Consider the following 22,521-nt stretch of genomic DNA (forward strand, 5'->3'; position numbering starts at 1 on the left):
TATGTATCTATTCTGGAGCAACACTTGAGTAATTGGGCAGAGGGCGAAGGTGTACGAGCAAAGGGTCGGACCGGCTTCAGGAGGGGTCTCTCCACTCTTGATCATATTCAGACACTCAGGGCCATCATTGAGGAGGGCAGAGCACATGGGAAACGGATCTATTGTAGCTTTGTGGATTTTCGCAAAGCATTTGACATGGTACCAAGAGCTCGATTGATGCGCAGACTACAGGAGATGGGGGTGCCCATAGAGGTGATTTGGGGGAGTATGGCTTTGTACATATCGGTGATGGGACATGTACGCACCCCGGAAGGGGTGTCTGATTTAGTTCACTCTACTATTGGAGTGAAACAGGGCTGCCCATTGTCTCCTACTCTATTTGGTATGTATGTTGATGAGGTGTCTGATTACATTGACAGAGAGGGTGACAGGGGTGCCCAGCTGGCAGGGACGTGGATCCCATTGTTGCTATATGCTGATGATATTGTGTTGATATCTGACTCACCAGAAGGTATGCAACGACATTTGGATGCACTACACAGTTTTGCAGAGGATAGTGAATTGTGTGTAAACATAGGTAAAACCAAGGTTATGGTGTTTAACACCACACCGCAATGGGTCAGGAGATTAGTACCTACTTTCAAATATGGTCAGGAGATTGTGGAGTATACAGATGCATACACTTACCTGGGGGTAGTCTTTACTGGGCCGAGATTTTCTTTGAGAAGAGCAGCAGAGACTAGACTAACTAGAGCTGGTGCGGCTGTGGGAGGAATGGAGAGGATGTGTTCGCAGGTTCAGTTCCAGGAACCTAGGACAAAGTTATGGCTCTTTGATACTTTGGTTGCCTCTACTATGTTATATGGGGTGCAAGTTTGGGGACCTTCTGTAGGCCAGGATGGTTGGAGGCGTATGGAGAAGCCCCTGATATCTATGATCTCTCGACTGATTAGAGCCAAGGCTTCCGTACCCCATGATATCATTCAAGCGGAATTAGCTGCCCCTCCTATGGAGATTGAGGCGCTTACCAGATCAGTCTCCTTTGTACACAGTCTGTGGGATACTACCAGAGACAGATATGCCAGGGTGGCTCTAGAGTCCTCCAGACAATTAGCTCTTAATGGGGATACATCATGCTGGTATGCACAGATGGCATCATGGTTTCAGACACATGGTTTCACCATGGACAGGTTGCCTCCTTTTCAATACTCTCTACAAGCACCCTTGAGGTCTCTGACGCGGGTAGAGATTAATAGACTCATTTGTCAAGATCTGATCCCACGATCTGATCCAGCTGGACACGAGGAAGACAATGGATAGAGCCGATACAAGCGTTGGGCACAAAGATGGCTTTCTATAGAGAGCATCTTCTCCACCTCACGGGGGATGGGTTTGTGATTCGACCTAGCTATATGGACACGCATCTTTCTCATGGTCTGCGTTGTGCCATTGGCTAGATACGCACGTCCTCACATCAGCTCGAGATTGAGATTGGCAGATTCAGAGGGACACCAGCGCATAGCAGGATATGCCGCTTATGCCATCTAGAGCCAGAGACAGAGGTACATTACATATGTCATTGCACGGTGTACTATGAGATACGAGGCCGTTTTCATTGTCTATTCAAAGAAGGTTTTGGGCCTCTATCTAGGGTCATGAGTTATGAGGATCAGAGATGTCTTGGGCTATATCTACTTGAGTTACACAGACATAGAGAAACTTTACTGAGGAGAGCTGAAGAGAGACAACCCAAGAGACAGATCACAGATTTCTTTACACTAGATATTGTACACCCAGAAGAACAGACAGAGGAGCAGCCAACAGTGTAGAGGTCTGCCCGCACTACTGGCATTCTCATAGACCGAGCATTGGAGCTAGGGAGATCTAGACGACCCCAATGGAGAAGAGGAGCTACACAGTTTCGAAGGAGGCTACAGCAAAGGATTCGAGCCATAATTTTTCGTCGTCCAGAGTGCAGATGAAGATGGATCTCTATGAAGATGGATCTCTACTTCCCTCCCATATTGTCTACACATTGTACTGCTTAGTTCACACATTTCACGCCTTTCACCTTTCACACCTATCAGCTTAGTTTAGGATTCCGCAGTATTTATATTTTGTTATCCTAGTTTAATTTAATTTGTTAATCTGACTTTGTATTAGATACACCGCATTGTAACTTTCTGGTCTCATAGGTCACTTTGGCCTTTTGCAAACGTTAATATAACATTTCATTTCATTTCATTTCTCTCTCTTTCTCTCTCTAGAGAGGAGGCACAAGTAAACAAGAAGGAGCTTGAGGCGGGGAAGAAGGGTAGAAGCCGGGTCTATTAATCTCGAATTCTCTCTCGAAGGAGGCGTTAAATCCAAAGGAGCGACAATTTAGGCTATCGATCTCTCTCTCTCAATCAGTTCGGGACTCGAAGCTCCCTTGAAGCAACAAAGTAACTGCGACATAATCGAGAAGTGTAGCGGCCAAGCAAGGGTTAACGATCAAGCAAGGGACTTGAGCAAGTTAAAAAGGCGCTCTCTCTCTCTCTCTCTCTCTCTCTCTCTCTCTCTCTCTCTCTCTCTCTCTCTCTCTCTCTCTCTCTCTCTGGCTCGATAAGAGGAATCACCAGCATACAGAGCTTGAAGGCAAGTCGCTTAGAGGAGGAAGTCAAAGCTTGCGAGCGGCAATGAAGACAGTGCAAAGCAAATAGAGCAGGAAGCTGCAGAATAATTGATAATAACTGAAACATGAGGATTGAGGCAGTGAGCAGAATTATAGTTTGCAGAATCCAAGGGCAGTTGAAGCAGATAAAGCGACGGGCAAAATTTTCCTTCATCGTCATCGGTCTGAAGATTAATTAATAGTTTTATTAAACCCCAGTGTCGTTAACAACCCGCCAGTTAATCTATAAAGGGAGCTTAAACTCCTATTTACCAATTAATCCAAGTGTTGGTGCTGCTAACAGCCCGCCTTGGCTACCGATTACATTGTATTGAACACTTGAATTTATTAAATGAAGACTATGGTGATTGCCAGAGCCATTTGCATCTGTTGTTCTCGTTCTCTCTCTTTCACACCTCTCACAGCCAAAGGCCCGGTGCCTGCCCGGCTCACGTTTCGAACACATAACCCTCGACAGCGGTCTGATGCTCCTTGTTAAAGTGGAAGCGGTGATTTCGGATATGTCAAAGGTGCAACCTTTGAAGAGCAGGTGCTGCTAGAGATGGCGTGGTCCAGATTCCCCATTTTCACTGGGGTCGAAGATGCAGAAACCTGGCTCCAAGACTACGGATTGTTCGTGCCGGAGAGCGGTTTATCAAGAGAAGAAGGTGCAGTGCAGGTGTTCCCACTCCTGGTTCGCGGAAAAGCGAGGCTATGGTTCGATGGGCCTACGTGAAGAAGAAAAGAGTGATTGTGAGGCCCTAGAGGCAGCTTTTTGAAGCAGATATGTTGCGTCGACGAAGTGAAGAGAAAGCTCGACAATTTGAAGCAGAGCTTGGAAGCGGATTTTCAAGCATTCATATGGGAGTTCGAAGTCCTTTGGGGACGGCTAATCAAGGTAGCTGCTGTAGAGGATGCCGGTTTTTTAAAGTTGAGTAAATTTCATGGACTGCCTGCATAAGGAAGTGCAAGACAAGGTCGAAATAGATGGCCCGGTGTCGTATGAAGAAGCGGTAGCTCTAGCGAAAGGGCAGACCAAAACAATCCTGAAGAAGCGCGAAGCAAGACGGGGTTTGCCAAGTGCGGTGATGTCAAGGCAATGTGATGCAGTGGTAGTTGAGTTGAAAGTGGTGCAAAGGGAATTGCATGTGCGAGAAGAACCAAGGGTTCTTTGGCTACAGAGAGATAGGATGGTTCCTATGCCGAGAATGCCGGCTAGAGAGGCTCCAGTTGTGGAGGATGTACAGGTGGTTCCAGATCGGACAAAAGATGTGCTGCCAAGCTCAAATATAGTTGTAGAAGCTCCATTGAAGTGTGGTAAAGGCCAAAGAGTGCGGTTTGCAAACGAGGTCAAAGTGGTGAAGCTAGAGGAGATTCCCGAGCTTGAGACAGAGGAAGAGATTGAGTCGAGTGACAGTAGCTCTATGGATACCGACACAAGTTGGGAGACCAAGTCGTCTCAATCCAGGTATGATGAGTATGATCTCTTGCATGTGAGTGGAGAAACAGTGAATTTGTGCGAGGAGCAAGATGAAGTGCAAGCAGAGATGCCTGAAGACAACCAAATGGAGCAGTCCAGGCCTACAGACGATGATATGCAGATGAAGAGGATATGTGGCACCATGCTAATGGCCATGTTGGTGAAAGTGGCGGTGGAATGTGCTTTGGTAGTGCAACAGGTGCAGAATCTCGCCAAGAGAGATAGAGAAACCTTGCCTATGGTGGCGGAGCATGATGCAGCGGTAAAAGAGGTGCTTAAGGAGCAGGTGCTTGAAGAGCACGTGATTGAAGCCAACAAACAAGTCGTGCTAATCGACCTTGAAGGGCCAGTAGACGAAGAAGAGCTCGATGATGCTGGAATTGAGTGCAAGGCAGGTGAGAAGGTGCGTGTGGAGCCTAAGATAGAGGAGCTTCCAATGCAGCAAGTGCACTCTATGACAGGTGATGCGGATTCCGAGACGGTGTCCAAGCTTTCCAAGGAGGTTTGTGAATGGTGGTTGAAAGGGATGCTGATAAGTGTGGCTCTGTGCTGTTGAAGAGGTACAGGATCTATTGGAAGAGGATCTCACTTTACATAGTTGGGAGAGTGGGTCAGGTTTGTCCATGGCTGATGACATTGTTGGCGTGCTTATTGATGCTTTGTTGCACCACGGCGACTGCATGTACCTGATGTCAAAACTATCCGAAAAGAGGAGGTACGAAGAGGGACTAATGCGTGCTATATAGCAACCACCCGAACAAGACTGTAAGAGACTTGCCATGCAAAAAACGGCACTGACAAAAATCGCATAAAAGGACAAAATTGCCTGTGAATTACTACATGTAGTGAAAACGGAGGCCAAAATGAGCCCGAATGGAAAATTTGAGCAAACTAGGCTCTTCAAATTCCCCCAACGTATTTGTCGACTTGCTGACGCTCACCAAAGCTCAGTGAAATCTGAAAAAGCGAGTGGGTATGTGCTGGCGATGATGGAGACTAAGCCCGGGAAGACCCAACCTACTCTAAAACCAATTGTTGGAAATAGGGTTGAAGGGAAACACACAGCTTGGAGAAGCCAAAGAAGCTCAAGGCACACAACAAAGAGTATGTGTTGCTTGGTGCACAATGACAGATAAGTTAGCTCTCATATAAACAATGCACGGGGATAAAACCTCCTAGTGAGGGAAAAACTGCCCCGACGGTCCTATGTGTGTTCACGGTTTACACACATCACTACCAGATATGTATGGTAGCAACTTCTGTAATTAAGAATCAGATTTCTGTCTACTTGATTTTTACACGTGATGTTTCAGACAATTGTTAGTCAAATTTATCCATGTTAACAGCGAGAGTTTAGTGACGTTTTTCTGATTCATTACCGCCTCAGTTGCCGCCGGAGAGGCCTGAGGATCATGCGATAGATTTGGTGTCAGGTTGTAGCCCACCAAATAGGCCTCCCTACAAGGTTAGTGCGGCTCAGCAAAAAGAGATTATGGGCCAAGTAGAGGAGCTGTTAGAGAAAGGGCTGATTCAACCTAGTTCTTCACCCTTTTGCTCCCTAGTGCTTCTAGTGCAGAAGAAGAATGGCTCTTGGCGCATGTGTACTAATTGTCGTGCGTTGAATAAGAATACCATCAAGAAACAGGTTTCCTATCCCAAGGATTGATGATATTCTTGACCGATTAGAGGATGCTGTAATTTTTAGCAGGATAGACCTTAAGAGTGGATACCATCAGATTCATATCAGGCTAGAGGATGTGCACAAGACTACATTTAGGACGACGTTTGGTTTGTATGAGTTCTTAGTGATGCCGTTCGGTCTTACAAATGCTCCTGCTACATTTAACAGAATGATGGATTGGAACTTCCATCCACATCAAAAGTTTGTTGGCACATTATTTGATGACATGATAGTCTACTCAAAGAATAAAGAGCAGCATAGGCATCACTTGACCATCGTCTTCGAAGAGCTACGCAACCACAGGTTGCTTGTTAATTCTAAGAAAGGTAAGTTCTTCTTGGAAGAGATTCACTTTCTTGGCCACATAGTATAAAAGGATGGTGTCCGAATGGATCTTGCCAAGGTTGAAGCAATTAGAACATGGCCAGCTTTAAGACTGTGCATGATGTCCGTAGCTTCTTGGGCGTATGCTCCTACTACAGAAGGCTTATCAGGAACTTTGTTGAGATTGCTTCAACCCTGCATGCTCTACAAAAGAAAGAGGTCACGTTCAAGTGGACACAAAAAGAGATTTCTTCTTTTATCTCTTAAAGGAAAAGATCACTTCGGATCTAGTAATTGTTTTACCAGATCTCACGAAGTCATTTATGGTCCAGTGTGATGCGTGTGGCAACAATATTGGGGCAATGCTAATGCAAGATGATTGGTAGTAGCTTATGAGAGCAGAATCTTGCAAGGGCCAAAAAAGACTATGCAAATCTATGAGAAAGAGCTACTTGCTGTGATTCATGCGCTTTCTAGCTAGAAGCACTACCTCTTAGGTGCTGATTTTGTTGTCCAGACAGATCATCAGACCTTGCGATACTTCTTGACACAACCAAAGTCATCTGAAAAGCATATGCGATGGGCAAACATTCTTTCTATGTTCCACTTTCAAATTCTGCATGTGGAAGGCAAGAAGAATGTTGTGGTTCATGAGTTATCCAAAAAGCCACAAATTTTAGCTTTGTCAATTCCTTATCATCATGAGCTTTATGACATGAAAAAACAATATGTTACTGATGAAGATTTTGCAAGGATCTTTGAACAGAGTTGCAAGATGGGCAACGCCATGAGCACTACCTCCTCAAGGATGGCTTTATGATGATGCATGGCAGATTATGTGTCAGTAGGCCATTGGAATATAAAGTTATGGTAGAAATCCATGTCCCACCATAGTATGCAAGGCATCGTGGTATAGATGTGACAGTGAAAGCAGTCGAGACATTCTTTTATTGGCCTACTTTGAGGAGACATGTGGATGCCTTTGTGCGAGCATGTGTGATTTTCCAAAAGGCATTCAAAATGGCCAATCCATGTGCAGTCCCCATATCTATCAAGTATCTATCATACTCATTCTCATCCTGTGATAGTCTCGATAAGCCCATCTTTGTCACATCAAGCTTCCTAAGAATCTCCTCTTAAGTATCATAGAATATTGTCTAATGATGGGCAGTCCTAGCATTAAAATCCCCGAGTATGATAATGTCACCATCCTTGGAAAACTCCCATATGTCATCATCCAAAATAGAGAAGGGGGACTATCCTCTAGGTGGTGCATATTCTGACGTACTAGGAGGGAAATAACAAATAGCAATGTAGAGATGTCTCTGCCTTCAGTCTCATCCACATGTACCTAGCCTGCTCATCCTTGTGTGCTATATGTATCAATGGCTGCAACTTCTTCCTAAATAAAATTGCCACTCCCCCTGAGTCCCGTCCTCGATGCAATGATCGGGTCTGATCGGGTCTCTTGTCTGCAAGCTGTCTCCCATCTATATCCGCTACCTGTTGCATGGACTGCCCAGAAGCTTGATGTGTCTCGGGAGTCATGTGGAGCGTCGCTCCATTATCACGACCCTCCCATCTCTATAAAAAGCAGTCTTCCCTTTTTCCCTTGCCGCTCTAAACTCTGGCATTACCACCTTCATATGAGCGAGAGAGAAATATTGTTGAACCAACCAACCGGTCAATGAATTAGTGATTTACAATGGGGGAAAGGTGTTGTTTATATGCTATCCTAGGGGCCCTCAAGTACCCCCCTCAGAAAATTGGCATGCCCAAGACTTTGAGGAATAAGTAAAATAAATACCTAAAGCCAAAATAAATATTGGGCTCACATTAAGCTATTCACTTGAGATGTTATAACTTTACCACACCCTCTGCAGCTCATAGTCGACATATGTAGGAGGACCGAGTCGATGAAGAAGCTACCATGGACACCCCAGTAGTGACGTCTACTAATGGATACACCTCGGCGGATATGCTACCACCAACTTTTTACCTTAGAAGAATGCCATCTTGAGCATCCGTTACCTCATAGAAAACTGAATTGTAGACCACACTACGTCCAAGAGTCCCCATTTGCAAGCTATGACCACATCACGTCCAAAATTTCCTAGACAATAAACTTTGAAACACATCAACAATGGATTGGCGTGCACATCCGTAGTGTTTTTATACGTCACGTTGGTTCCTTGCCACATGCATGTGCCTTGGAACTCCAACCCACGGGTTAAAACAGCGATAACTTTAACTCCGACATATGGGTTCGAATCATTTGTAAAGAGCTCTTTCTGCCCCTCTCTGTCGCTCTCACAAGCCTCTCTCTGGTTGAAGCTAGTTGCAGCATCGGCCGCCCAACTAGAAATTTACCGTCGTGGCCACTGTGACCGCCACATTTTCCATGCCAATCTCCTCTGTCAAATCTTTACCATCGCTATCTCTATCTAGCTTGCCTGTGCCTTTGTCCTCTTGAGAGTTCCTGCTTTTGCCTTTTGCTTTTCGCATTCCCGAGTCAAACAAAGTGTCCTCTCCCATTTATAACAACGGCTCTCCGACCTCGTGGGTACCAGGTACCGAGGCAACTAACTAAGCTCTCGCCCTGCCGTCCTCATCAAACTTGCCTTTGCCTCTGTCCTCTAGCGAACTCATGCATTTACCTTTGGCTTCAAATTCCGGAGCCAAACAAATGGACGGCTTCCTTGAGAACTTAATCCGTGCATAGGGCGCTAACTAGGTACTAGTCGATCTACTCTCCATAGGCATTTGTTGGTGTTGGTCATTCGAGGGCGAAATTTCATGCAAAAAACATTATCTTTGCCTTTTCTATCTTCGTCAAGCTTTCCTGTGCCTCTATCCTTTTGCGAGCTCTTGCCCTTGCCTTTAGATTTGCACTCGTGCGACAATCGCCCCATCTTGCTTGTGGACTTCAATGGTGTTGAGGAAGCTAACAAAGTGAAAGATCAATCACTTTCCATAGCCAAGTTGGATCTCTGTTGGTCAAGGCCACGCGGGAACTTTGCCCAAGAGACTTTAAAAAATTCTCCGATGGACTCTTGCCCCATGCGTTTTAAGATGCTCACTGCAACAGCACATCGCCGACAAAGGCGTCTCAGAATGCAATCAGGAACTACCTATCCACCACGCAAAAGCTCTCTCCAAGTCATGCAACGTATCCAAAAAGCTAGCATTGGCCAAAACTGCCAGCTCACCTAAGTTTTAGAACGCAACCCCTTTTTGGCCACCTCTCGCTGTCAGCATCTCAAAAAGCTGCGCATAATTGGGTCTCATCAAGCAACGTACTTGATGTAGCTAGACGAAACAATGACGTCTAAATATGCCTCGATGTAATAGCCCCTAGTTGCCGATACCAAGACAACAAGCTTTCGATTTGCCTCCACAACCTATTGCCTCTCAAAACGCCATCAAGGAAAACGCCGATGGAGCCCGAAAACGTTGCCGATCAAAACACTGCAAAAACGTCCCTCCTCCCTTCCATTCCTCTTCTCTGTGCAACAATCTCCACCCAAGATCAACGAGCCTTGTACTCTCTTACCATGTGAAAGTTGACGATGCAGAAGCGTAGGGGAGAATACACGAGAGAGAGAGAGAGAGAGAGAGAGAGAGAGAGAGAGAGAGAGAGAGAGAGAGAGAGAGAGAGAGATGAAATGAAATGAAATGTTATATTAACGTCTTCAAGAGGCCAAGGTCACCTATGAGACCAAAAGTTACAATTGGTGGTACAATGTTTGAGTACAAAAAGTGCAAAGAGCTGAAAGACTGAAACTGAAACGAAATAGGTGGGGAGGGGTGATGGGCTGAGGGCTGATATAATGGGTTAGCTGATACAAAGCTGAAACAAAGATGGATCAAATGAGATACAAATCATCATATGAGATCCCTCATCAGTCTCGCTGCCGAATCTCATCAATATCCTCCATGGTCAATACTCTGACTAGTCGTCTCGCATGTCGAGCTAGGATGGTCTGGATCCTCTACTGCCACCTCCGTCGATGATGTGAGGCCCCCCATGGTCGTGGACGCCTGGATCTACCTAGCTCAATGGCTCGATCGATCCGCGTACCTTTGGTGTGGGTGGGATCTCAGATCTGCTGTGAAGAATACTCCTCTCGCTGTCCCCTAACTGGTGTAAAGAAATCTGTGATCTGTCTCTGGGACTGGCTCTCCCGGAAGTCCTCAGCAAGCTCTCTCTATTTCTGCGCAGCTCTAGTAGAAACAATCCAAGACATCTCTGATCTTCGTATCTCATGACTCTAGAAAATGGTCCAAAGCCCTCTTTGAACAGACAATGGAAGCGGCCTCGTATCTCATAGTATACCGGGCAGTGACATGTGTAGTGCAGCTATGTCTTTGGCTCTAGGCAACATAAATAACATATCCTAGCCTCTATTGGTACCCCTTGAAATCGGCCAGTCTTAAGTTGAAGTGAGGATGTGCGTATCTACCCAATAGCACATCGTATCCCATGAGATAAGTGTGTATCCATGTATGCAAGCCTGGTCACAAACCCGTCCTCAGAAGATGCTCCCTATAGAAAGCCATCTTCGTACCCAATTCTTGTGCCGGTTGTATCCATGTGCTCCTGGTATCCAGCTCAATCAGATCCTGACATATGAGTCTGGTGATCTCTGTCTGTGTAAGAGATAGGGAGGGTGCATCCAAGGAGTACTTGAACGGAGGCAATCTATCCATGCTGGAACCATGTGACTGAAACCATGATGTCATCTACGCATACCAACATGTTGTGTCACCCTGCAGTGCTAGCTGTCGAGATGACTCCAAGGCTAGCGGAGCGTATCTTTTTGGGGAGGTCCCATACACTATGTATAAAGGATATTGATCTAGTCAATGCCTTGACCACGAGGGGTGGGGCGGCTAGCTCAGCTCGGATAATCTCATGCGGCACTGAGGCTTTAGCCCTCATCCGAGAGATCATAGAGACCAGAGGCCTCCATCCGTGCTACCAAATCTGCCATGGTGGTCTATTGAGGGTCCCCATATCTGAGCTCCATAAAGCATAGCTGAAGCCACTAGAGTGTCAATAAGCCAGAGCTTTGTTCGCGGTTCCTAAAACTGAATTTGCGAACACATCCTCTCCAATTCTCCAAAGGCGGCATAAGCTCTCGTTAGTCTGCCCTCCTCAAAGAAAACACCGGTCCATTGAAGACTACCCCAAGATAAGTGTATGCATCTGTGTACTCCACTGTCTCCTGGCCTACATAAATGTGGGTGCTGACCTCCTGGCCCACTCTGATGTGGCGTTGAACACCATAACCTTGGTTTTCCCAAGGTTGACAGACAATCAACTATCATGAGCAAATGTGTGCAAAGCATCCAAATGGTGCTCCATCCCCTCTAGAGAGTCAGAAATCAACACTATATCATCAACGTATGATGGCATTGGAATCCATGTCCCTGCTAGCTGAGCACCCCTGTCTCCCTCTCCTTCTACATAGTCTGAAAACTCATCCACATACATCCCAAAAAGAGTCGGAGATAGGGGGCATACCTGCTTCACCCCAATAGTGGAGTTGACTATGTCAGACATACCCTCAGTAGTGCATACCCGCCCTACTACTCTCTTGTATAAAGCCAAGATCCCCAAATCATCTCTGTGGACACACCAATGTCCTGTAGTCGGCGTATAAGTCTGGCTCTCGGCATTGTGTCAAAAGCTTTGCGGAAATCCACAAAGCTACAGTAGATCCTCCTGCCATGGTGTCTACCCTCCTCAATCATAGCTCTGAGTGTCAGAATTTGGTCGAGAGTGGAGAAGCCTCTCCTGAATCCCACCTGCCCTGATGCTCATATACCCTTTCTCTCTGCCCACTTACTCAACTCCCTCTCATGCATACAGCCTAGCCAATGTGTGACCAACCATGATGGTGCAATAATCTCTGGGAATCATGGGATCTCCTGATTTGAAAATAGCTACAATTGTGGACATACTCCAAGTCTCAGGAAAACCCCCATACATCGCTCGATTAAACATCATAGCAAGAAGCTCTGCAAACATATCTCTGGCATGGATGAAGTGCTCTGCTACCAGGCCATCATGTTCAAGTGCTCTCCCTGTCTTCATCCTGTCAATGGCTTTCCTTACCCTCTTAGCTGTAAAGAAAGTACATGTCTACGGTGGGTCCGGCAAAGGTGGTTGCCCTAATGCTGTGCAGAGAGACTCTGTGGAGGTGATGACTGGTGGTGAATGCTCATAAAATAGTCTCCATGCCTCGCCTGAGTCCTGGCTCATAGACAGCTTATACAGATCCCGCTCTAGCTGAGAAATAAAAGCCCTCTTCTTTCGTCGCACTAGCCAGTAAAAGCCAATCCGTCACTGTCTATGTGTGGTAGTACCCATGATCACCTCCCTCTGCAATCTGATCCTCGTCTCTCTACACTCCTCATCATACCAACTGTTCTGGGGCATGCTCCCCGATCGTCTCCATGTAGGCTGACTGTGGGGATATGCCTCTGATGCTGCATCATGGAGCGTCTCTATCAATATGTAAGTGAGCTCATCTAGTGGCCGTCATGGCTCCAGAGTGCATAGATCCCTGTATATCTCATCCATGTACACGGAATCCGTCTCCCTCATGAAGATATACCGAGTATGCATGGAGACCACTCCTAGTGGAGCTGTACTGAACCAAAACGTGAGAGTAGAAGACAAGATAGCATGATCAATTGCTACTCCAACTGGCCTGGTGCCCACCATGAAATCGTGAAAGGATGGAATGAGACATGACTCAGCCATAAGATAATCCACTATGCTAGCCCCATCTTGATGTAGAAAACATGTGAAACCTCCCAATGTAGGAAATCTCTGGAGACCATTCAAAATGGCCAATCCATGTGCAGTCCCCATATCTATCAAGTATCTGCCATACTCAATCCTGTGATAGTCTGGAGAAGCCCATCTCTATAGCATCAAGCTCCCTAAGGATCTCCTCTGAAGTATCATAGAATATTGTCTGATGATGGGCAGTTCTAGCATTGAAATCCCCAACTTTGATAATGTCGCCATCCCTGGAAAACTCCCATATGTCATCATCCAAAATAGAAAACGGGGATTGTCCTCTAGGTGGTGTATATACTGACGTACTAGGAGGGAAATAGCAAATAGCAATGTAGAGATATTTGCTTGTCTCTGCCTTCAGTCTCCCCCACATGTACCTAGCCTGCTCATCCTTGCATGCTATATGTATCAATGGTTGTAGCTCCTCCATCAATAAAATTGTCACCCCCCCTGAGCCACGTCCTAGATGCTTTGATCGGATCTCCTATCTGCAAGCTGTCTCCCATCTATATCCGCTCACCTATGGCATGGACTACCCAGGAGCTTGATGTGTCTCGAAATAGAAAATGATGTCCCTCCCAATGAAGCTATCCTCAAAGGCACCTACATCAAGGCGTAGAGATCCCACCTTTAATTTAGTCCATAGGTCACGCACCGTCGTGTGAAGCGTCGCTCCATTATCACGACCCTCCCATCTCTATAAAAAGCAATCTTCCCTTTTTTCCTTGCCACTCTAAATTCTGGCATTACCTCCTTCATAAGAGCAATCTGCGAGAGTGTGAGGTTGTCCATAAGAAAAATACCAATCTTCTTAAGAGTGGGTCTTTTCTTCAAAAAGTCCTTTGCTTCCAGAGAGGGGAAGGACCTTGGAGAGGTGCGCTCACAAAGTGCACTCGAAGAAGGGGAGCTCCAACCATCGGTACTGGAAGAGCTCAACACCATAAAAGAGCAAGTGCAGGTCATCAAAGAAGGGGAGAAGCAAAATAAAGAAATGACGGACTTCTTGGGTGGACGTAATTACAAAAACTAAAAGAAAGCGGATAAGGCCGAGAAATGGATTACCGACCTCAAAGCCAAGATAACGTTGAGGAAGAGGTCAATGAACTCATGTTTATGATGGGGGTTATTGCGCCAGTGCATACAAAGGCTTGGCAAGCAGGTAACAAGAAAAGTGAAAGCAAGGGGGAAACTTCCAAGAAAAGAGCGCTTATCCTCCGCTTGGGATCGCATTGGGCTGTTCACTTGAGATGCTATAACTTTAACATTTGCCCCCTTGCATATATCGAATTTTTTATGATTCTAGCCATTGACCTTTGTAATTGCCTATGGGCGTCTCATGTAACTGCTTTTACTTGCCCTTGGGGTCCGCACCATTTTGGGCGCACCAAGGGGTCAAGTAATAGAATGTCAGCTACGATTTTCTTCCAAAAAAAATGATCTTCTCTAATGAGCTGGTATTATAGCTTGTTCCATGAAATGCTCATGGATTGCATTTCTTTCTTGTAGACACTTAGTTCTTGAATTTATTTATTTTCCGAGAAAAAGATCCTTCTATAAGTTAATGAAACTGCCCATGGGGCTACAAACCCCTCTACAAGAGAGGGCTACAACAATCATGATGGGGAGACTCTCCCAATGAAAAAACAGCATATGTACAATGAGGCTAAATCAAGATATGGGAGGAGGGAAAAGCCACACAGGTGGACGGTAATGCCATCTGAGTACACCCTGGACCATGATGAAGAAAGGCCCGGGACGCCAGAGTCGAAAGAAAGCCTCTCTGCGCTCCCACATGCAATCGGAGCTTCCCTAGAGTCTCTCGAGCTGTCCTCTGAGAGTATGGATCAGCTCTAGCCAAAGATCCCGAACAGTCTCTGCTGGTGGTACGGGGCGAGCCTCGAAAATGCGGAAGCAATGGGCCCGCCAGATGAACCAGAGTGTCAAGCCACTGATGAACTCCCAGCACTCCTCTCTCTCACTGCACCACTCCTGTGGAGTAAGCTCTGTGACAGGTTGGAGTGTAGGTCGACCCCCCTGCATCACTATCATCCTCCTGGTGGAAGATAGCTCAAACTGAAGTGCCGGGCCCGTGAGGGTGGACCAAGCAGCTGCCCCCCAAGTGTATTGCCGAGGTGTGGAAAGAGCTAGCATCAACCAAAGAACACGAAGCCACACCTACTGTGCCAAAGGACAGTCCCAAAGACAGTGACGCTGACTCTCCACAAGATGGTCACAAGCTGCACATGCGGCCGAGAGACCACTATGTACAAGCCAGCTCCCAACTGTTGTAGCTCTGTGTGCGACCAGCCACTGGAACAAAGTGACTCCTCTCGGCTGTCTGGAGTCCCACAACCTCTCCCCAAAAGCTGCCAAGAACTCAGCTGTGAGACCCTCCTCCTGCCAATGAGGTGCTGCAGCACGGCGAGCCTCTCTGTGTGCTGCCAGTATGTGACGTCCCAATTGAACAGTGTACTGAAAGAAAGGGACACCTGGGTGGTCTGAAGAGGAGAAAGGGTCCCTCCAAAGCCACTCTCCAGGATCCCATTGTACTTGTGCCAATGGACAGCTCTCCCAAGCCCACAGTCTCCAACGTCCAGTCTCAAGAGCTGCTGGGTCGGGATCGATGACACAAGTCCTCCCACAAATGCCCACCACTCGGATCCTCTGAAAACAACACTTTGCCACCTACGGGGCCTCTACTGCAACTCGGTGTAAGCGTCCCTCACCCTGTAGTTCGAAAAACAAGGAAGGTACAGTCTCTAAGCAAGCCCGTACTGAGATGAGAACCTCCAGTCGCGTGAAGGCTCCCATCCACCTGGGCGCTGCTGACTCGAGAGGTGTGAGCCACTCAGCTGGTACTGCCTCTGAGATGTCCTGACACATGCTCTGCACCCCTCTCATGCCATGTAGCTGGAAGCCCTGGAGCTCCTCTGACAAGCCTGGAAACTGTAACCAGTCACCTAAAGAGCGTGCTGGACCCTCTGCCCTGGGACCCCAGGAAACATGAGACCGACTACCAACCAAGTGGCCTCTCTGAGTGCTAACCATGGGGTTCCAAACAACGGGCTGTCTCAGGCGCTCCTCCGTGCAAGGGCTAACGCTGCTCCAGGCCTCGCCACAGTTGCTCCCAAGATCGGAGCAAACTCACAGCGAAGCGGTCCTCCAGTCTCCTGCTCAAAGCCAACTCTACGCATCTCTGTGAAAATCCATCTGGTCGAAGGCCGCCAGGGGCCTCCAGCCTGAGGCTTGGTTCTTGAATTGTATAAGTTGTTTCATAGTCTTTGCAATATCTAGGTGCAGTAGCAGAATCAGCAACAGCGGGCTTAAAATTTCCTAGAGACTTGTACATTTATCAGGCTAGCAGCGAAAGGTATGGAGTGGCATTTCTCGCCACCTAATTAATTCATAACCCACTCTTCCTATTAGCCACCTTATGCATATTTCTGTCTTGTACCGTACCTTAGATCTTTATACCACTTTTAGAACCATATTGCCCCTTTATATCAAGACTTGTTTTCCCCTAAACAAAACCCAAGAGAGACAGATTAGGCAGCATGCATGTCTTCAAGGTGACAGTTGACACACGACAAATATCTGACGCCCTTAATAATGACAGAGATCTTCCACAAACGTCCAAACAAGGAAATCTGGGGAGATTATAGAACCCACCTGCAACCTCGAAATCCTAGCATAGGATTGACTTCTGATAGCTTCTCAACACGAGCAAAAACATCCTCTTCATCAGCCCCTGTATCTTTGGCTAGCTCGGTGACTATCTCCTCTAAGTCACCGTCAGGAAGGAATTCATGCAGAGGTGGGTCTAGCAAGCGAATGGTCACAGGAAGTCCTGTTGAAGTGGGAATAAAAAGGAGTAAATGCAGGTATACAGCATCCTACGATCACATAATTGTAATACTCATGGATTACCATCCATGGCCCGAAATATGCCTTCAAAATCAGAGCGCTGGTATGGCAGTAGTTTGTCAAGAGCTATTTTTCTCTGCTCTATGTCTGGTGCCATAATCATCTGCCTCACAGCTTTAATGCGCTCATCTGATGCAAAGAACTGAAAACATGTGAAGTTGCAAAAAAAATTCTGAGCAGTTAAAACTTATGTGTACATTTTTGAAATTTTATATGTTGACTCACCATATGCTCTGTTCTGCAGAGCCCAATACCTTCTGCACCATTGTTCCTAGCACTTATGGCATCCTCTGGTGTGTCAGCATTTGCCATAACCTTAAAGAAATACCATGAAAACAGACAGTTCACCAAGCCAAAACTCACAAGCAGCTGCCCTTGATCACAATAAATGCCTGAAGAACATGGAAGTATGGAAGTAAGTAGAGGTAACCTTAAGTTTCCGGAACTCATCCACCCAAGCCATTAGCGTTCCTAGATCTCCGCTCATAGCAGGTTGAGCCATAGGTTGTTTCCCCAATATAACTTCCCCAGTGTTACCATTTAAAGAGATCCAATCTCCTTCCTTCAAGACCGTGTCCCCAACCGTCAATGTCTGTATGAGGAGAACAACTAAATTTTTTCAGTATAATTGAATTTCCATGAAATAAAACAATTCCTCTGAAGACTTCTCATTCCTCCAGTCCAGTGCTTGAAAATAACTTTTTTTTCAAAAACTTGGAAAACCTACACATGAGAAATTTTAGAGGTAAAATGACTTTATTTCAAGGTTTTTACACTAAATTTCTCTCAAGTTGTAGACAGGACTACACTGCTCCAGTCAAGGCTTAACATAAAATTATAATTTCTTTGCACATTCCTTAAGAATCATTTCAATAAACTGAAAACGTTTTCCAAAACATTCAGTTTTCCAAAGCAGGCTCAAGATATAAATTTCACAAGTCTTCTTGGATCATGCCCAAAGTAATGAGGTTTTATAGGTTCCATGTGGAACTAGTGTGATCCTTCACCAGGTTAGTGTCAAGTGACCACTAGAGAAGGCAAACTCTAAATGAATATCTTTATGAGTTCATAATTAGCAACCGATTCAGTATCGGTTGCCAATTGTGACGAAGTATGCCATGTCAATAAGCCACCCAAAAGGCAATGCCCAGCTGGCATTAGAGAGTCTACCTTGTTGGCATCATTCACACGAATGTCTGAACAACCAGACACGCAACATTTTCCCCAACCACGTGCAACAACAGCTGCATGTGAAGTCATGCCTCCTCTTGCAGTCAGGATACCAGCTGCAGCATGCATACCCCCAACATCTTCAGGGCTGGTTTCAGTTCTGACCTACATTGAGATAACAGAGAAGAAGCCAGATTAGGTATATGCTGAACCTCTGAAGATGATAGGTGACACAGAGAGAGAGAGCAGCTTGCCAGTATGACTTGTTTTCCCTGCGTGTGAGCAGCTTCTGCATCTTCGGCACTGAATACAATCTGACCCACTGCCGCCCCAGGAGAGGCTGGCAAGCCCGTGGCAATAACACTTGATTTGTAAGTTGAAGGATCCTCAAACTGCATAAAAGAGAAGAAACAGAAAAGAGAAGACGAAGTCAAATAGGCATAGTTCGACCATGAAAGCAAGAGAATAAGCAGATAAGAGAAAATGATTAGCATACGTTTACACCAGTAAGGCATGTAGATTTAGATGAATGTTAAAGCACCAGAATTTACCTGTGGGTGCAGAAGCTGATCCAAATGCCCAGGCTCCACCATGTTTATAGCAGTCCTAGAGTCAACAAGCCCTTCTTTAACAACATCAACAGCAATTTTTATAGCACCTGCACCAGTTCTTTTTCCAGAGCGGCATTGCAGCATCCAAAGCCGATTTTTCTGAACTGTAAATTCAATATCCTGCAGTAGTATCCCAGATCAGTTATTGCAGGCTTCTGTTTAACAATCTACGTGTTGAGCCCGTGGGGGCTCTAGCATCTAGGCTCTCTGATGAAACAATGGGGCACCTATGTTCGCTTGGAGTGTTTGCATTACTAGGGTTCTTGCCCTTGAATGCTCGAGTGCTTCCTCCTCCTTGGGTGGATCACCCAAGAAGATGAATCCCTGCGAGAGCTCTCAACTGTCCAGCATGCTTCCATGGTGGTGGTAATGGGGGGATTCCCGTTTGCTTGTCTGCAACTTTTCCCTTGCAGTTTTGAGGCCCTTGCTTGACCATGATACATGGCTAACATTTGGAAGGGGAGATATACCCAACCCAACCCAACTGAGTGAGCACTTTGGTCTATACACAAGAACATATAAATCTCTACAATAGATGGCTAGGAAGTGTCAGTGACCAACGCTTCTCGTAAAATCTAAAAGCATCCACCTCACATACACCCCCCCGGCCCCCAAAACACAAAAGCTGTATCACTAAAGAGACTAATGGCCTCATACACATTTTCAATTCTCACTCAACACAAAGGACTTGCAAAGAATAAACTGTAAAAAGTCACATCTTTCTCAATGTCAAGCACTCTTATTGCTTGGGACCGCAAGGTGACTCGAAAGCTTACCATCATATCTTTGTAGTGCTTCTCTAGGATTTCACAATTTTCAACAAGCTCCCTGTAAGCTTCAGGCATGGACTTTTTCATAGTATCAAGATCCTCAGGCGTGCGAATACCAGCAACTACATCTTCACCCTAAAAAAACATGCCACCAACCGGTACAAACCATGAGCAACAGTGGTACTAGTAGCGACTAGAGATATTACCACCATTCTTTGAGACATGAAAAAACCTAGAATTGTATTTTAACATTGATTACCAAGAGACAGATCAAGAATTTCACCTGCGCATTTATGAGAAACTCTCCATACAACTTTTTCTCCCCTGTACTTGGATTCCTTGTGAAGAGAACCCCAGTTCCAGAAGTGGGCCCCATGTTTCCAAACACCATCGTCTGCACATTTACAGCTGTTCCCTTGAGGCCTGTAATTTGATTGATACTGCGATACTTGATTGCCCTTGGACTATTCCATGACTCAAAGACAGCAATAACAGCAAGACGAAGCTGCTCCTCAGGATCTTCAAGGCCCAGAAAACTTGTACTAGTCATTGTCTCAAAAAGTTTTGAAATGGAGCAAGGTGGCAATAATAAAAATCGTACCAGCAGGAAATTGCTTCCCTGTTGCCTTCGTGTAAACTGCCTTGTAACTCTCTACCAGATCTTTCAAATCATTTGTTGTAAGATCTGTGTCTTGAGCTACACCTCTTTGATCCTTTAGACTTTCCAGCTCATGCTCAAATAGCAAATGTGGGATGCCCATCACCTTCATTTTACAACGAAGCCAAAGAATTAGTAACCAAAAAAACAGGAGCAGAGTGGATAGGCAGTGGTGATGCTTTATTTGCTGTGGTGCGTCTTTGGCCTTGGAGCTGCGGAGATTGATAGTGAAATTCTCTGATGGAGTTTTCGGCTTCTGCATCAAAGATTAGGAGGCCTGTTTCTGCTTCAGCTCTCTGCTACAGTTTTCCTATCTTCCCGTGTCTCCAGTTTATGATGTATGACCCATCTTTTGTAACTCTGTATCACTGGTAGTTTTTCCCCTATGGTTTGTTGTAACTGTTAAATTTCAAGGTTCTTTCACTAAAAGTTCCGTTTACTTGTCGCCTATGGGCTGATGTGATACCTATGGGTTTTGTAACTTGTTTACCTTATACAAAGGGTCAAGCGCTTCTTTTCTTGCAAAACAAAAAAGGGAGCATTGGTGCTCATCCATCAAGATCTGAGTGCAATTTGGCAGTGAGTACCAAACCCCCCTTCACGTACAGTATCTCATGAAAAATTCTCAAGAAAACTCACTTGTTACAGTATGTTGGACCAGAAACATCAGGTAAAAAGCAAAACAGTATTCTCCATGTACATTAGAGTCCAAACAGTGAACGTGCTCTCAAAGCACGTAAAAAGTAATGCTTTAACTGAACTTTCCGTACGCATGTAAGCAATCAAACATCACAAGAAATTTTCAGATTTGGAGCTCACCACATCTCCAAACATGTCCAAGAAGCGACGATAAGAATCATAAGCAAACCGCTCCCCACTTCTGGCAGCAAGCCCGACCACCACATCATCATTCAGTCCAAGGTTTAGCACAGTGTCCATCATGCCAGGCATCGAAATCTGTTACCATAGAAATCACACTCAACCCCAAAGCTTTTTCCTGTCTCTGCTAAGAACACAATCTGAATAACGAAGGCTGCAGCTTACAATGCTTTAAAAGAGCCTGCAAGCAAAAAATCCGTAAAAACCATAACACATACTGCTGCTCCAGATCGTACGGATACAAGAAGTGGCTTGGATGGGTCCCCAAGGTTTGCCTGCATATCTTCCTCCACAATCCGAAGTGCATCCCGAACTTCCTCCCACAGACCATTAGGAAACTTCTTGCCATTGTTCTCATACTCCTGGCAAGTCTCTGTGGTGATCGTCAAACCTGGTGGTACTGACAAGCCAATACTAGACATCTCTGCGAGATTTGCTCCTTTACCTCCCAGCTACAAAGTAGAATTAATCAAAACTCTCTCTCTCTCTCTCTCTCTCTCTCTCTCTCTCTCTCTCGTTCATGCATGTTTGGGTGGTTTGGCTTAGACTTACTAGTTGTTTCATGCTCTTATCTCCCTGGCTCCTGCCTTTTCCGAATATATACACTCTCTGTGGAAAATTAATGAAACAATTAGCAGTTTTTACATCTCCAACGCAAACATAGGCCTATCATCCATACACATAATGCTGCAATCAAGAACTCAGAGAGAAAGATCAGCAGAATAGAGGTGACCTGCTTTGTAAGCAGTGGCGGAGTCACAACAGCAGATTGATTTATGATCTTCTGAGGTACGGGCTTGTAAATGGCAGCAGCGACAGATGGAGGCGGTGCCTGTGGGAGCTTCAAGGACTCGACAGAAGGCAGGAAGGTGGTACCTAATCCATTTGCACTTGAGTGCTTCATTGTTGGCACCATTGGCAATAGAGTGTCATTTTTCCCTCCCTTCTGTTGGAAAGAGGGCAGGTTACGAGTAACTGCTCTCGAAAAGGCATCTGCAGCAGCCATCGCCTGCATGGGTGTAGGGGGGGTGTGCGTGTGCAGAAACAAAAGCTGCGTACGTGCGTGTGCGTGGGGGTGTGTGTGTGTGTGAGTGATGAAAGTGAGCTCGGAAGCGCAATTCAGGCTTTGCGGTGGGTGTTGCACCAACCCACAATACTCCGAGTACATAACAATGCTTTACCTCAAATGAGCGATCAACGGCTGTGAAGTTCTGCACATCGGCAATCGCAAAGACAGAAAATCGAGCAAATGGGCAGTAGCAGAGCAGCTGGACCTGGCTTGTTAAAATGGAGCTAAGCTTCAATTTTTAGCAGAAAAAGAGCAGCGCACAATTAGCTGAAGAGAGAGAGAGAGAGAGAGAGAGAGAGAGAAGCCAAGTGGGGATGGCAGCTAAAGAGTACGTACAAACCCAATCAGGAGCAGAAGACAGACATGTCTCTTCAAAGGGGTGGTGAAAGGCAAGTATGAACAGTAGTAGAGAGCAGGATGTTGGAGGGAGAGGAGGGAAGACAAACAACACAATAGAATATGAAACCCAGGAATGAGAGTCTGGTAAC

The 22,521-nt window shown here is 45.9% G+C and overlaps 1 protein-coding gene across 1 annotated transcript in view; it reads right to left on the reverse strand.

The window, feature by feature from the left end:
- PPDK (pyruvate orthophosphate dikinase) overlaps positions 1–21,973 on the reverse strand; it is a 35,317-nt gene extending 13,344 nt beyond the window's left edge. The window contains exons 1-14 of the mRNA XM_086502486.1: positions 21,698–21,973; positions 21,517–21,573; positions 21,183–21,416; positions 20,905–21,042; positions 20,029–20,191; positions 19,711–19,946; positions 19,434–19,562; positions 18,598–18,777; positions 18,301–18,438; positions 18,047–18,211; positions 17,307–17,468; positions 17,102–17,191; positions 16,880–17,018; positions 16,622–16,799 (exon numbers count right to left, since the gene is read on the reverse strand). Coding sequence (XP_086358612.1) covers positions 16,622–16,799; positions 16,880–17,018; positions 17,102–17,191; positions 17,307–17,468; positions 18,047–18,211; positions 18,301–18,438; positions 18,598–18,777; positions 19,434–19,562; positions 19,711–19,946; positions 20,029–20,191; positions 20,905–21,042; positions 21,183–21,416; positions 21,517–21,573; positions 21,698–21,970 — 2,282 coding nt within the window. The 5' untranslated portion in view covers positions 21,971–21,973. The remainder of the gene's footprint in view (positions 1–16,621; positions 16,800–16,879; positions 17,019–17,101; positions 17,192–17,306; positions 17,469–18,046; positions 18,212–18,300; positions 18,439–18,597; positions 18,778–19,433; positions 19,563–19,710; positions 19,947–20,028; positions 20,192–20,904; positions 21,043–21,182; positions 21,417–21,516; positions 21,574–21,697) is intronic.
- Between the last annotated feature and the right edge of the window lie 548 nt (positions 21,974–22,521).

The sequence above is a fragment of the Adiantum capillus-veneris genome, chromosome 27, assembly GCF_014529385.1.
Source record: "Adiantum capillus-veneris isolate H3 chromosome 27, ASM1452938v2, whole genome shotgun sequence".
NCBI classification, from domain to species: Eukaryota; Viridiplantae; Streptophyta; class Polypodiopsida; order Polypodiales; family Pteridaceae; genus Adiantum; species Adiantum capillus-veneris.